Source organism: Nicotiana tomentosiformis, chromosome 6, assembly GCF_000390325.3.
Source record: "Nicotiana tomentosiformis chromosome 6, ASM39032v3, whole genome shotgun sequence".
Classification (NCBI taxonomy): domain Eukaryota; kingdom Viridiplantae; phylum Streptophyta; class Magnoliopsida; order Solanales; family Solanaceae; genus Nicotiana; species Nicotiana tomentosiformis.
The window spans coordinates 100,146,302-100,161,476 of record NC_090817.1 but is presented as its reverse complement, the minus strand read 5'-3'; the positions used below and the strand labels follow the sequence as shown (position 1 = coordinate 100,161,476).

Genomic DNA, 15,175 nt, shown 5'->3' with positions numbered 1-15,175 from the left:
AAACAGCATCTAGCTTTCTGCGAAGAGAATTTAACGAAAAGAAAATGCTGGGAGACGGAAAATGTAAAATTCAAAATAATTCATGTACGTGACAGATACCAAATTAAATATATTATTTTTGGAAATATAAAGACTCTAATTGCTGACAAAATTAAAAAATTCACGCATTCGGCTCGCTATATGCACTGGACATACACAAAAATGTTGAACTGCAAAGAACTATGCTAGCTAGCTTTTTTTCTAATTCTGGTCATGGGCGGCCCTTCCATAAAGCAAGTAAAGCAACTGCTTTAGGCCCTATATTTGTGAATGTCCCAGTTTTTGTTACGACTAATAGGTTATATCTAAGTTTAAAAAAATTTATGAAGTAAAAAAGTTTGATTTCTTTCTTTAACAAATATAGAGAAGAAGGATATATAACTACTATGATTTCTGCCAAGAAAATTGCACTTGAAATGAATATCGAACTCGAATTTCGTAAGAAACGTGTAATATATAGGAAGTAACAATTTGATGAGAATGTTGATAATGAAATCTCATAATCTTTCGAAGAGTCCTTTAGAGTTGATTACTTTTATACATAGTAGACAAGACTATTTTTTCACTTCAAAATAGATTTGAACAATTCTAAGCATATGAAATTATTTTAAATTTTCTATTTAGCGGTAAAAACTAAGATTACTAGATGATGAAAATTTTAAAAAATATTACCTCAATCTTGAATGTTCCTTAAAGCATAATAATCAATTCGATATTGATGGTTTAGATTTATTTTCTAAATTAAAAGTATCAAAGAAAATAGTATAATTAGAAGACGGAGTAGCAGTTTAATTGATACACTCAATCAAATATAAAAATTTGATTCTTTTCCAGATGTCTATATTGCTTACGGAATAATGCTAATAACTGATCTTATTACCGTTGCTTCAGCGGAAAGAAGTTGTCAAAATTAAAATTGATAAAATCTTACCTAACATCAACAACGTCTCGAGAAAGATTAAATGGATTAGCTATATTGTCAACTGAGAAATGCTTATTAGGAGTTATTGATTATTACAAAATTATTAATTACTTTGTATCTAAGAAAAATTTAAAAAATAGACTTTAAATAAATAAATAAATATTTTAAAAAAAAAGTTAAGGCCCCTTATAAAATTTGACTTTTGGCCACAAAATTCGTCGGGCAGTCCCCGATTCTACTTAGTTATTTTTCTTACATAATTTAGCTATATTCTTCTCCATATTGCTTCCTTCTATTATATCCATGTGGGTGTATGGAGATAATCGAGTAATTATCAGATTCTAAATTTCGATTAAAAAAAAAAATTTCTTCTTACTAATTCTTTGTCAATAGGAAAAACAGCTGTATTCTATTAAAGAATTATCCACGGCAAACAAGTTATCATACAATAATTCACATTGATTATTCGTAAAATTTTATACTTTAGTTTTTCGTGTACAATTTTTATTCAAAACTTTATTTATGAATATTAATATTATTTACAATATCATATACTACCTGGTTCGGCTTATGATATTTTTTACTTATCCTGATTTTACAAAAAATAAGAAGTGACTAAAATCCCCCAAAAGGACTTAGGTATCTTTCTCATTTCTGCTCTCTTTGCCTCTTTCCGTCTCTCCGCCTACGACTCTACTTCCACAGGTAATTTCTCTACTTGATTTCCATTCATTTTGAGTTAATTTTGGGTTTTTAATTTCACAGTTAATACATGAGTTTCTTTGATAAAGTTCATTTTATTTAAGAAACTGTTAACATATATAAAGGATTCATTTAGCGGAGCAAAACAAGTTTTGGATTAAGCCGTGGTTGATTGATGTATGCTCTATTCAACTGACAACTCGTTTTGTTGTTTTGTTTTGTATGTGTTTTCTCTATTTTTCCTTTTGCTCCTCAAGACAAAATACTTTTTTTACTTACTTTAGGTCCTATATCTCTAGGAGTCTCTTGATCTTGTTAGAGATGTATATCAGTAGAAAATGTAGAGAAATTCTAGTGTTAAAGAAATTATTGAATATTGGATTGAGACCGTTCTAAATGGATCAACATGGATAGTGAGGGTTCATATAGCTGACTCCAAATAGCTTGGAATTGAGATGTATTGTTGTTGTTGTTGTTTGATAATTGAGAGATCCATGGCTTCTAGTTTCAGAACTGTGTGGATAATGAACGTTTCCCTTTACCCTTCTCCACTTAAATACCAGTCAGGATGCGGACTTGCAACATGCGAATACCATGCATCTCATGTTGGATTACCTTTTCTGTTAAACCAAAGCCTTGCGGCTATTTTTATCCCCTGAAACTTATTTTAGGTTTGATGTCGAAATCTATGGAACTGGTGGCTATATTTAGGATCAGCCCAAGCCATTGCTGTATACTTTGGGTGATACTGGAATTCATTTCACATTTGGATGAAATACCGAAGGTGGCACTTTTTTTTTGGCTTTTGAGGTACTAGAACAAAGACATTGACTTATATGTGTCACTTGAGCTTTCAGAACAAGAAATGCTAATATTTGTTTGTCTTGCTCAGTTGCCTTATATGTTGTTGATCTGTAAAAGAATGCTCTTATATGTGTTTGTATATGTATGTGGCCTCAATTTTGAAATGAACAGTCGAACTAAAAAGGAAAGATACTTGGTTCTATCTATGTACCATTTTCTGATGAAGGTGTTCTTTTTTTCTAAAACGAAGTGAAAAGGAAACATAAAGTTAGATCCTTTTTACAGACACAATCACGGTTTTCTCCTTTTTGTCTTAAGCTGTTATCTAAGGAAAGATAGAAGAAATTAATTAATGGGGAATCTAAACTGTAGGTGATGTTTAAAATTTTATCTGGTTTTAATTTAAATCTGTTCAAGACGTGCACTTATTTTTGCTTCTTCTATCCTTGGACTAAAGCCTTAAAGTTAACTGAAAAATTAAAAAACTCTTGATCATGGCTTTAAAATGTATTCCACCTTTATATTTCCTTTTCACTTATTTTTTAAGCCATAGCATTGAGATTACTGGAATTAAATTTCCAGTAGCTTGTCCTTGGCGCCTTGTAGCTTCTATGGTAATTTGGAGCTGCAGTACATAAAAAAAATCTTTTACCGACCAGATATGACCGTAGACTTTTGCGTTGCAAATTATCACATACTTGTTAGTTTGATTTGGTAACTTAAAATTGTTGATGCATATTTCATAATGTTTTGGTCCTTATTATGCTTACTAATGTCTTGTCTGTCTCTTACTAGCCATGGCACAAGACACGGGCATGTTTACAGTGCATCGAACAATTGGAAGTGTTTTATGCTGCAAATGTGGTATTTCTATGCAACCAAATGCTGCCAATATGTGTGCCAACTGCTTGAGGTCTGAAGTTGACATAACAGAAGGTCTCCAGAAGCATGTTATCATATGTCATTGCCCTGAATGTGATAGCTATTTGCAGCCTCCGAGGACTTGGCTTAAAGCCCAATTAGAATCAAAGGAGCTACTGACATTCTGTGTGAAGAGGTTGAAGAATTTGAATAAAGTTCGTTTAGTACATGCAGAGTTCATTTGGACTGAACCTCACTCCAAGAGAATCAAAGTCAAGCTGAAGGTTCAGAAAGAGGTTCTTCACGGAGCTATCCTTGAGCAGGCCTACACTGTTGAATATGTTATCCAAGACCAAATGTGTGAATCTTGTACGAGGGTTCAGGCTAATCCCGACCAGTGGGTGGCTGCAGTGCAATTGCGACAGCATGTTTCTCACAGGCGGACGTTCTTCTATTTGGAACAGCTTATTCTTAAGCATGATGCCGCTGCTCGTGCTATAAGGATTAAGCAAATGGATCAAGGAATTGATATTTTCTTCTCTAATCGCAGTCATGCTGTGAAATTTGTGGAGTTTATAGGGAAAGTGGTTCCAATTCGGAGCCGTAATGACAAACAACTGGTGTCTCATGATACCAAGAGCAGCATTTACAACTACAAGTATACTTTTTCAGTTGAAATTTGCCCAGTTTGCCGTGAGGACTTGATTTGTCTTCCGCCAAAAGTTAAAGATGGTTTGGGGAATCTAGGGCCACTTGTGATCTGCACCAAGGTGAGTAATAACATTGCTTTACTTGACCCATTTACTCTCAGGAACTGTTTTCTGGACGCGGAACAGTATTGGAGGGCGTCTTTTAAGTCCCTACTTTCGAGTAGGCAGCTTGTGGAATATATAGTTCTAGATGTTGAGAGTGTTTCTTCTGAGGTCAATATTGGTGGATCTAAGTACGCTTTGGCAGATGTCCAAGTAGCTCGTGTATCTGATTTTGGCAAGAATGATACAATTTTCAACGTACGAACACATCTGGGGCATCTTCTAAATCCTGGGGATTATGCACTTGGGTATGACTTATATGCTGCTAATAGTAATGATAATGAGCTGGACAAGTATAAAGGTTTTGTTCTCCCAGATGTGATACTGGTTAAGAAAAGCTACGAAGAGAAATGGCAGAAGAAGCGTGGGAAGGCTCGTTCATGGAAACTGAAATCTCTAAATATGGAGATTGATGACAATGTAAAGGGTAGAGACCATGAAGAGAAGATGAGCTCTGAGTATGAACAATTCTTAAGAGATTTAGAGGAGAATCCTGATTTGAGGTTCAACATATCTCTTTATCGCAACAGGGAGTATCAGCCATCAGAAATGGCTTCTGTGACTGATGGGGATGATGCCCCTACTGTCGCATTGGAGGAATTGTTGGCTGATCTTGATTTAAGTGAAGAGGAAGCTGACAATGATAGCATGAGGGAGTGAGTTGAATACTTGAACCTGCGCGTTGTTTATTGGATGCTAAATTCTCTGATGAATTTAGTAAAAGCTCAATGAATCAGTTTTGTTTGGAGCAATTAGGTCCGGAGTCCGCTAGGTGTGATTTTGCTCCATCATGTTTCTTCCTGTTATTCACCTTGAATGCAAACATCATAAATATGGTGACGACAATCTCTCTTCTTCAGCACACAGCCATCTTTTCCCGAGTAGAAGTGTAGAAGTGAAGCGACTGCTTCTCAATGGAAGGAGGAATGCATTTTGAAAGATTCAGTTAGATTGGCAGACGAAAAACCAAGTTGGAACAAAATATACTTTAAAATTTTCGTTTCTTTTATGGTGTGGATCTATGTCATGTTTAATTATTGTTCAAAGATTTATTTTTATGTTTTCTATAAACTGCTACTGTGTTGATATGCTAAAAGCTTAAAATCTCTCTCTCTCTCTCTCTCTCTCTCTCTCTCTCTCTCTCTCTCTCTCTCTCTCTCTCTCTCTCTCTCTCTCTCTCTCACTCACTCACACACACACACACACACGCGCGCGCACACACACACACACACAGAAAGACAGACACAGAGAGAGCACCTGCTGGAGTTGATTGACTGATTGGTCATGTTTTGTCACAGTGAATGGAAATTGATATAAGGAACTGAAAATGGATGGTTGTGGCAATTTCCATTTATTGTTTCATGCTTCCCTTGTGTTAAGGCTGAATCCGTAATTTACTTCATCCACTGAGCTGACGACTGAGGAGATGTGAGATATTAAGAGGGAGATTGAGGAGTCCTTCGCCATGGATGTTGTGCTTCTACCGGGAGATAGATCGGGAAAAGGAGGATACTATTAATTATAATTTATTATTTGAAGAAAATACAAGAGCAAGGAATTTGAAAGGTTTGAACGATTTTCAGACTTAATGTGAGATTTGATTCATTCAGTCATATTCATACTTCCATCAAGTGTAAACAAACATTGTCTCAGTATACATTCTCCACATAAAACCGACTCAAATGGAACCAAACACCATCCCTAGCAAACTCATAAGCTAGGTTTGAATCACACAAAGAATAAGTGGAGAACACTAGGGTAAGCGACCGACCCATAACCATAAGAATCAAAGATACTTTAGGTTGCAGGGCAAAATATTTGACATAAAATAAAATATTTATGCCAAGAGTTGAAAATGATTTCATAATGCCTGGTTCTGTGCACGAAAGGCTTTAGTGTAAAACAATAAAGAATAATACAATAATAATAAGGTCGTATTGCTACAAATAGGTGCTGGCTACCACTCCCCACTACGCATTTCTGCCTCTCCGAGCAATCCTTTGCCCTGCTCCAAGTAACACTGCTTTTCCTATCATGCCGGTTCGAAGGCCGCAGACTACAGCAACTGTTGCTCCAATAGCTACCCATTTCCAATCTATCCCACCATCTCCTCTCTGGCCTTGGATTTCCCCAGCTCTACCTTCAGCAGAAACTCGCTCAAAAGCATCAACACCTTCATCAAACGAGATTTTTGTAGTGATTCGTGCCATCATTGCACACCTAGAAACTGCTGCCTCTGATTTTCTTGCATTCTGGTATGCTCTGAAGCCGTTGTGCAATTTTTTGACTGTTCCCCACATTCCATGCCGAACTCCCAATTTAGCAACATCTTTAGGGATGCCCATATCTTCATAGTGAGTAAGAGTGACCTCGCATGCAGATAACTGTCCATCTCCCTTGTTCGATTCCACTGCATCCATTTTAGAAGTATAAACTTGAGTAAAAATCAACTTAAGCAACATGCAGTAGGAATATTGCAAAGTTAATCCTTTTTGAACACCCGTTATTAATGGTGCTACCTACCCGGCTTAACAATCCAACTTGAGAAGTACAGGTCCACACGCCTAGGCTTGTCACGTCTTTGCAGAGCTGGATATGGTACACTCTGTGGAAGATCATGTTAAAGATGTGAACATGATGTGTAACTACATGGTTTCTGAAAAGTAGAGTTATTAACAAGCCAACTAAACAAGCCATCAAGAAAAAGTGTAATATTGGAGAAATTTTTCCAAGTACAAATAAGTAAATTTATGAATTTCATGGGAGCCACTAAAGGTTTTTAGACACGGTAGCCTCACAAGTCCAAGAAGGCCTGAATAATATTGGGTGGAAGCACTAACAAAAAAAAAAAAATTACACAGATCAGTCATTAAAACTTGTATTAGAAGCATTCGCAACAATCAAATTTACACGTGCCCCCTAAAGCTCACCTTTGTTACACAGTAGTATGTTTTCCCAGATTCCCATATTCTTCTACCAATGATATATTCACGATCACTGCAGAAGAACGGGAACTGTAGCAGCAAAAACAATTTTCGTGAGTACAGAAGCTAATGGAAGAAATGAATCACAAGGAGTTTCTCACAGCAACATTGCCACAGTGATGAGCAACAAACCTTTTTAATCCAGTGGATAATCATAGATCCTGTATGTGGGGATTCCTGCAATATCTTGAAATAAGCAAGCATAGGATCCCATTTTAGTCTGAACTCATCATCCCAGAAGAAATCTCTGACTAACTCAGGAGTTGCATCCTCGAAAACAGTTTTGGTTCGGTAGATTGTTGGTCCCATCTGACAAATAGAATGGTTCTGTTAGAATTAGTAAGAGATAACAGGGAAGCTTAACTGTATGGATAGAAAAACCTTGGTCATAGACAAAGTCACCTAGCAAATCATGCAACAAAACAAGCAATTACGGCTTGGGAAATACTCCCTCCGGTCCATAATAAGTGCCCTTTTGGCCTTTGGCACACCCCTTAAGAAAATACTAACTCCTTGAGAAAAAAGATATTTCGACTAAATTACCCTTTAATTAAAATTTGCATATTGTTAACTAGACACATTGGAATATGTAAATAAGGGCAAATTTTGGAAAAATAAAGTTAATTCCTTCTCAATTATGTAAAAGGACACTTATTTTGGACCAAAATTAAAAGGCCAAAAGGTCATTTATTATGGACCGGAGGGAGTACATAAAAAATTCAAAAAAAGAGAGAGAATATTTTATACTTAATCCAGCGATACAACATCAAATTTGGTATCTAGCTGAAGAGCATAGAAAGGGTCTGGTTAATGGAGGATTACAAGAGTTAACAAAACATTTTTTGTACTTTTGATAATTTCCCAGTAATATAACTGTAATATTTCAAATTGAATGAGGATTTGAAAGTAGCAAAAGGAATTAATCTGTCATAAAAGCCATAAAGCAGTGATACACCAACAAAAACATTTTGTTTTTAAAAAAAAGGAGCAATAAGCAGGTACATATCTCCCTCAAGCTAGGTCTTTGATGTTATTTTGCCATGTCAGAATAATAATATGGATATAGTAGAACACAAACACGTGCTCCCCATTTCCTAGGAGGAAGAAAGCACATATTATAAATCAAAGCTCAAAGAAGTTAACCTAAAAGATCTTCCCCTGTTTTTATTTAGGGAACAGTACAGAAGAGTATACAAATGCAAGCAAAGATGATAATATATTCCGGCGTTCCCTAAAATGAGCATCTAAATTGTGTCAGCAACAGGACTCATTGTGGAAGAGCAGTGACTCTACTACAAAAGACCGTCCAATTATATGAAATACTGGAAAATATTTTACTAATTCATGCATCTAAAAGTTGCAGGAAGAAGAAAAACCGATATCAAGTCATTTACTACGTTATTAACAGATGACATCTTCAGTTCGCCCCCCAAAACAAGAACCCCTAACCTATGCGACCTGACCCTCAAGAGAAAAAATAACTTGATCCTTGACTTGGAAAAAGTAAAGGCTAATTTTTCGCCTTTGGATCATTTAAAAGTTAAAATATCAAGACATCAAATGGAATTGAGCCGACAAAAGAACGTAGCTTAGACATGAGTCCTAATAGAAGTACCAAACATATAAATAGCTCAACGCAGATTATGTTGTGCTGGGGATTGTTTAAGCTATAACTATTTAGAAGTGGACTAGATGCTCCCATATACCAGTCGTATTACAGGTCAAAAGAAGATAATATTTTCTGAGGAATCCTAATGCTTCTCCTGCAGTTATGTAACACGCACTTGCAGTCTTAGCCTTGTAGCTTATTAAGTTTCATAATGTAAGTAAAAGTTGGGATTAAGCAATTCTCAAGAGAAATGGTTTTAGAAACCAGAAATGTTGACAACCATATCACAATTTAGGTAAACTTGACCTCAGGCTCATGCCGCCAAGCTTGATATGTGAAGTTTGATGTAGAGCGGTCCATCATGGTTTGCCATGCCATCTCTCCATCTTTACCATCTAGAAGATGCAGAAAGTGCTCCAGATCTTTCTCTGTCACAATGCCCTCATTTTCCGAGGTTCCAGTAATATGTCTACAGGAACAAAGTAGATGCTCTTATGTGTCTAACCAAATAAAGGGACCAAAATCATCTAAAAGGGTGATGAAAGTTCTCTGTAGTATTGAAATTTTCGTTTAACAATCAGCAGGAATGCATATTACTAGGAGTCCATTAATTAGTTTTGATAGCATTCTCATTTTCACCAGAAGTGTCTAGTAATCCTCTTCTAAATATTAGCCTTAAATGACTTAAAAACAACTATTCCTGCCTTGTTCAGTACTACAGAAGAAGTTATAAATGCAGAAAGAGAAACTTTTCATTCTTCGCGTATACTTGAGAACCATGATTTGCACATAAAGAAGGTATCTAATTGGAAAAAAAGGTAATAATGCAACACGAAAACTATATTGAACTACTGGTAAAGTAAACAGTTCCATGTCTGGCAAAAATTGAACAATGACAGTTGCCAATCACGACTTATTCCCAGATGAATTTAATATCAAATTGCATCATACAGTGAAGAAAAGATACATATGCTACAGACAAAAAATGTAATCTATTTGTATTTTTTTCTGACTAGTAAGAATGCCAAGTTAGCTGGCCAACCCCAGTTGGTCCTCAAGTTTGAAACACTGTGAAGGAGTATGGGCACGCCCCTATACCCAGCTACCACTTAAATACCAAGCTTCATTCGGTGACCACTTCCCTCACTTGGTGATTCAAAAACTCCCTTGGTTGGGGACGGAGTTTCTCTTGCCCTTGGAGCAACCCAATTTATCAAAGCAGCTTACTCTTTTCTAATCCCTCAAATAGTATAACCATTTCCAATATCTAAAGGTGGCAAAAGTCGTCAATGATTCTGGGCTATAAATGAGCATACATACGTACCGTTTTTTTATAACGGAGCATACACATGTCCACGTATTTAACCACTTTTCCACATCTGCAGTCTGTTACATCTCACACAATAATAGCAGTACCAGTGTTGTGAAAAGCGAGCGCTTCCTCGCTTAAAGCGAGAAGCGAAGCGAGCCATCGAACGCGAGCGTTTCTCTCTATTACAGGGTTGCCAACCTATTTAATTAAAAAAAGTTGTTCTTTTTTTAAAACATCATCGACCAGCAGCAACAGAGAAAGAAAGAGGCGACCTAGGGTTCAGCGACCTAGGGTTCAAGTTTTCTACACTTTTCAACTTCAAGATCCTCTTCCTCCTCCTCCTCCTCCTCTTTTTCTTTTTCTTTCAATGTTTCAGCGTCCAAATAGTAGCGAAATGCTGGCGAATTTTTTTTCCCTTCAGTTTTTCTTTCTCATTCTTCTCCTCTTCTTCTTCTTCTTCTTGCACTGTTTTTTCGTTTGAAATGCTGCCCAATTTTTTCGTTTCAAGCTCACAGAGGAAGGGAAAAGAAGCAACTACTTTGTCCCTAGTTGATGAAGAAGAAGTTGACGAGCAATATAATAATGATAGTGGTATACAAGAATTTCAAAATCTTGTAGAAGAATAGGATGCCCATTTTGTGCTTTAATTGATACTACTCTTTAGTTTTTACATTGAAGTATTAAACATTTGCTTACAGTTACATGTGTTGTCTATGCAGTATTATTTATTTTAATATTTTTTTTTAAAATTCCACTTCACTTCAAAAAAGCGAGTGCTTCGCTTCTCGCTTCTCGCTTTAAGAGAAAAGGGGCTTGTCGCTTTTCCTCGCTTCACGCTCTTCACAACACTGAGCATTACAACACAATGCAATAACTATACTTTCAGCAAGAGTGGAACTGTGCATGAACTAGTAACTTTTCTATTTTGGGAAAGTACGTATACGAACTTGTTGTTACCTAATTTCAACTACAGAAGTGTAGCATTTGATTAGGGTAAATAAAAGGGTCTAAAGCAAAATGAAGTATAGACTTCTACCTCGTTTACAGTTTAATTAACAAAACAAGACTTTCTTGCACAGAATACCTCCCCGATTGAGGAAGTTGCAGGAGTTTGAAAACAAAAATGTGGTATACCCTTCTCCTCCTACTACTTTTTTTAATGACCTGATGTCTGGGCAGCTTGCATGCACAAATTGGACAAATAACCATAATCTTGATCTTTACCTTGTGATACATACAGATATACTGGTGTTTGCCACATAAACTGGCCATAACATTCACCTTATAGAATGGCATTTCAGTGCATTAGGTATAAAAGTGACCTATTTCTAAGACATTCTCTTTCATCTCTTTGAGAAATTTAGTTTTAGTGTAAATTCTCTCAAATATAGAGCAAATGATAAAAAAACAGAGACACAACTAAACTCTCCCAGCTCTTTCCTCATTACCTTTTTAAAAAACAATCATGGCAACTCCCAATCATTATTAACCTGTGGAAGGTTCACTTGAAGGGATATTAGCACAACAACTACATCAGAATTTTGAACTACTTCTGATTAATGTATATCCTTTCTTCAATTTTCAACTAGTCCTTCTGAGTTGCAAATGCTTATTCTTGTCTGCCCAAAAGCAAAATGTAATGAAATTTCCAGACTTGTACCTCATGCACAATTCAATTCAAGTCAACATTAATTAGTCAGAGTTTGTCGACATGGCATAAACGGATATCAAGCATCATAGGACATCAAATAATTGTTTTAGCAACATCTACAAAAGCTAGTATTTTCCTATCACATGAAACATATGGCAAGATTAATGCACTATGGCCTCATTCTTCTCAAATACCAAAGAATCCATTAAACTAGAGTTAAAGTTTTCGGTTAAAAACACTGTCCCATTTACTCGACACTATTACTGTTTACAAGTCTTTCAAATATTTTTAAAAAATTCCAATTACAAAAAAGTGTGATTATCAGGAATCAACGTCCGTATTCACACCGAAAATTAGATGGCCTGATCCTCATTTCCTAAACACTGTCATTCTTTTTTAGGCAGAGGGAGTAATAGTTGCAAAATTTCATCTCGTTCTAAACAATGAAAAGGCCAAGCTCATATCCTCATCTTACAGATAACAACTGCATATAGTTGAATGAAACTTAGCTCCCTTTTAGTTAGATTTCTCGAAATTAAAATTACTTTCAGTCTGATGATGGCAATGTTTGCATTTTTGGGCAAAAAGTCATGTCAAAATTTAGCAAGAAACTTTTACCAAATGGAAACTACAAAACAATATCCAAGCTAGTCAATATTCATTTGACTTACAATATCACACATGTTCTCTTGTACCAACTTATGTGACATGCACTAAAGTTTGGGATGTTCCGAAATATCTACGACAATACGAAATAAATGACACACGATATAACTTTCACAATTTTCAAAAGTTCAAATTCATTTTACATCTCAAATTTTGAAGCATTGCTTTCTTCAAATTCAAATTCATTATAAAAAAAAAGCATTACTTTTTTCTAACCATCCTCACATAATTGGACCATGTAGGTGGCCCTGAAACACTATAATGTACAAGCAGATTATAAGGTGTTGAAAAGCACTGTAATCAGCTAAGATCAGCTCAAATTCAATGCAAAAACATAGTTGGGCCGTTTTGTTCTTTTCCAACGACCAGCACAGACCACAACATTATCAATCCCCAAATTTGACTCTATATTGGAAAAGATTTTTATTCTACTCTCCGGTTAATTATTGAAGTTTATACCAACTAATGGCCTACTATTCCCATAAAAATGAAACAGCACAGATCATTCAATGATAATTGAAACAGTAAAATTGTACACACTAAATGAAACCGAAATTAAATATGGAAACCCTAGAAATAAAAGCACGCATATGTATATATTGAAAAATGATACTACAATCAAATTAAAAACATACCTGGTGACGGAATCATTATTCCCTTCACCGGGACCCGGACCCGAAATCGCTGAAGATGATCCAAATTCATCCACCGACACTTGACCCGAATCCGCGGCCACCGCGGAAGGCTTACGTGTCCTGCCCTGGAAATTAAACCAAAGTTTCCTACCAACAGAGAATGCTGAAAGAGCAGTAAAGGCTAACCAAAGACGGCGAGCACCAAAACCGGGAGGAACGGTCCAAACAAAGCGATTGAGTTTAGACCGGAATCCTAAAAACACGAGACCGGTCCAACGAGGTCGCCAGGACCAGCCGATCATTAACCCGATCATGATCGCGACCCAAATCGGGACAATACATACCAAAATGTCGACAAATGTTTCCATTATAGCTGGCTTGTTTATCAATTCCACCAACCCAACCCACCTCTCCACCTCCATTTTTTGGTTCAATTTGACAAGGCTTTTGGGGCCTTAATTCTAAGAGCTAATTGAAGAGGTAGTTTGGAGATTGCATTGGAACGAAGCTACATAGAATTTTGCAGATTGAAGAGTTCAATTTTGGCCTTTGACGGTGTACACAAGAAGAAGAAAGACAAAAAAGAAAAAAGAAAAAAAGAAAAAAAGTAGGAGGGAATTGAAATAGATAGTACTGTTTTTATCTTTGTACGGAATAGACACGTGGTAATATCTGAACTCTTCGATCATCTGGATATTGGCGCGTGCGACTACGCAGGATGATGGGACTTGAAGTTGAAAAGAAGTTTCATTTTTTTGTTTTGTTTTTGGTTAAAGAAAGAAGTTTCTGCTGAAAAATAAAAAGGAAGTTTCTTAACATACTATACCTGGCTAAAGAAGTTTGATTTTATTTCGTGATTGTAACTTTAATTGTGATCTTTTGTTTAATGTTGGGACTTCTCTTCTTTTGGATTGAGTAAGAAGAAAGAGTAGTACAAAATTATTGCTGCTAATTTGAAGATAATAAATACTGATAAACTTATTATAATTGAAAATGACTAAATATAAAATTGCAATTCACTTTAATTAATTATTAAATTTTACCGCGTATGAAAAGACATAAAATTTATAAGTATGAAGGAAAACCATTTAGGGTATGTTTGGTACGAAGGAAAATATTTTTTATGTAAAATATTTTTATGAAAAATGAGTGATTTTATTAGAGAGTAGAAAATATTTTTTATGGTACTCTCCTCACCCCATTCCCCAAGTCTACATGTTTCCTTGCTCCTCCTCCCCAAATGAAAAGAAAATACTCATTTGTTGAAATGAAAAAAAAATTTATTTATAACATAAAAATGAAAGTACCATTAATAAATTTTTTTATTTATGGTGGGGGTTGGGGTTGAGGGTGGGTTGGTGGGGTTGGTAGGGATGGAGAATAGGGTGAGGAAGGTTGAAAAAGAGTTTTGGAAAATATTTTCCCTTCTCTTGATAGGGAAAATGAGTTCAGAAGGAAAAATATTTTTCTCCAATCGGAGGAAAATGAGTTCAATGAAGAAAATATTTTCCAAAACATTTAAGTCAACCAAACATGAAAAAATTAAAAAATATTTTCCGAAAAATATTTTTCTTAAAATATTTTCATTCATACCAAACACACCCTTAATCTTGTTCATAAACTCGCACATTGATTTTTTAGTACTTTACTTAGAATGCTTTATAGCTAAGATGTCTTTGAAAATGATTAAAATATTATTGCTAAATGACAAAAGTAAGAAGTATTTAACATCAATTTCCAGCAATGCAATATTTTTTGAGTAGTACTTTGAAAGAAAAATTGTGAGATAATAGAAAGAGCTGATAAATAAGTTTGATACACATTCATTTGATAATTTTAACTAGGTAAATGTTTAGTTAATTTAATCAAAGGTTCCATTCATGTAGGAGAATTTAATTATCAAATGTTACAATTTTAATTGCAGTATTGAGGGAAAAAAGACAAAAGGTGTTAAAATCATGACTGTCCAATTAGATTTTTCTTTTGCCCTCTTAACAATGACTTAAGGTCCTGAGCAGCTTTATAATGTGCATTATGACTTGCGTGTGTGGTCGAGTTTGGTTTTCGGAAGATTCAGAATTTAATTGAAAGAACAATTCTTATTTTTGAAGCTTAAATGAAAAGAGTTGGCCGGAGTTTGACTTTTGAGCAAAACGACTCCGGAATGAAAATTTGATG

General features: G+C 35.4%; 2 protein-coding genes across 3 annotated transcripts; one reads left to right on the top strand and one right to left on the bottom strand.

Annotated features, from left to right (window-relative positions):
* Positions 1-1,517: 1,517 nt before the first annotated feature.
* On the top strand, positions 1,518-5,254 carry LOC104118383 (uncharacterized). 2 transcript variants are annotated; one of them, XM_070177639.1, is made up of 2 exons: positions 1,518-1,666; positions 3,263-5,254. In XM_070177639.1, the coding sequence occupies exon 2, from the start codon at positions 3,265-3,267 to the stop codon at positions 4,798-4,800; it is 1,536 nt and encodes a 511-aa protein (XP_070033740.1). In that variant the 5' UTR covers positions 1,518-1,666; positions 3,263-3,264; the 3' UTR covers positions 4,801-5,254. The 2 variants fall into 2 exon arrangements, with proteins under 2 accessions (XP_070033740.1, XP_070033741.1); XM_070177640.1 differs by lacking the exon at positions 1,518-1,666 and adding an exon at positions 2,362-2,473.
* Positions 5,255-5,942: 688 nt separating this feature from the next.
* LOC104118382 (uncharacterized) lies at positions 5,943-13,606 on the bottom strand. Its single transcript, XM_009629610.4, has 6 exons — positions 12,998-13,606; positions 9,040-9,202; positions 7,257-7,433; positions 7,071-7,154; positions 6,664-6,745; positions 5,943-6,550 (listed from the first exon to the last, which is right to left on the bottom strand). The coding sequence occupies exons 1-6, from the start codon at positions 13,417-13,419 to the stop codon at positions 6,111-6,113; spliced, it is 1,368 nt and encodes a 455-aa protein (XP_009627905.1). The 5' UTR covers positions 13,420-13,606; the 3' UTR covers positions 5,943-6,110.
* Positions 13,607-15,175: the final 1,569 nt, after the last annotated feature.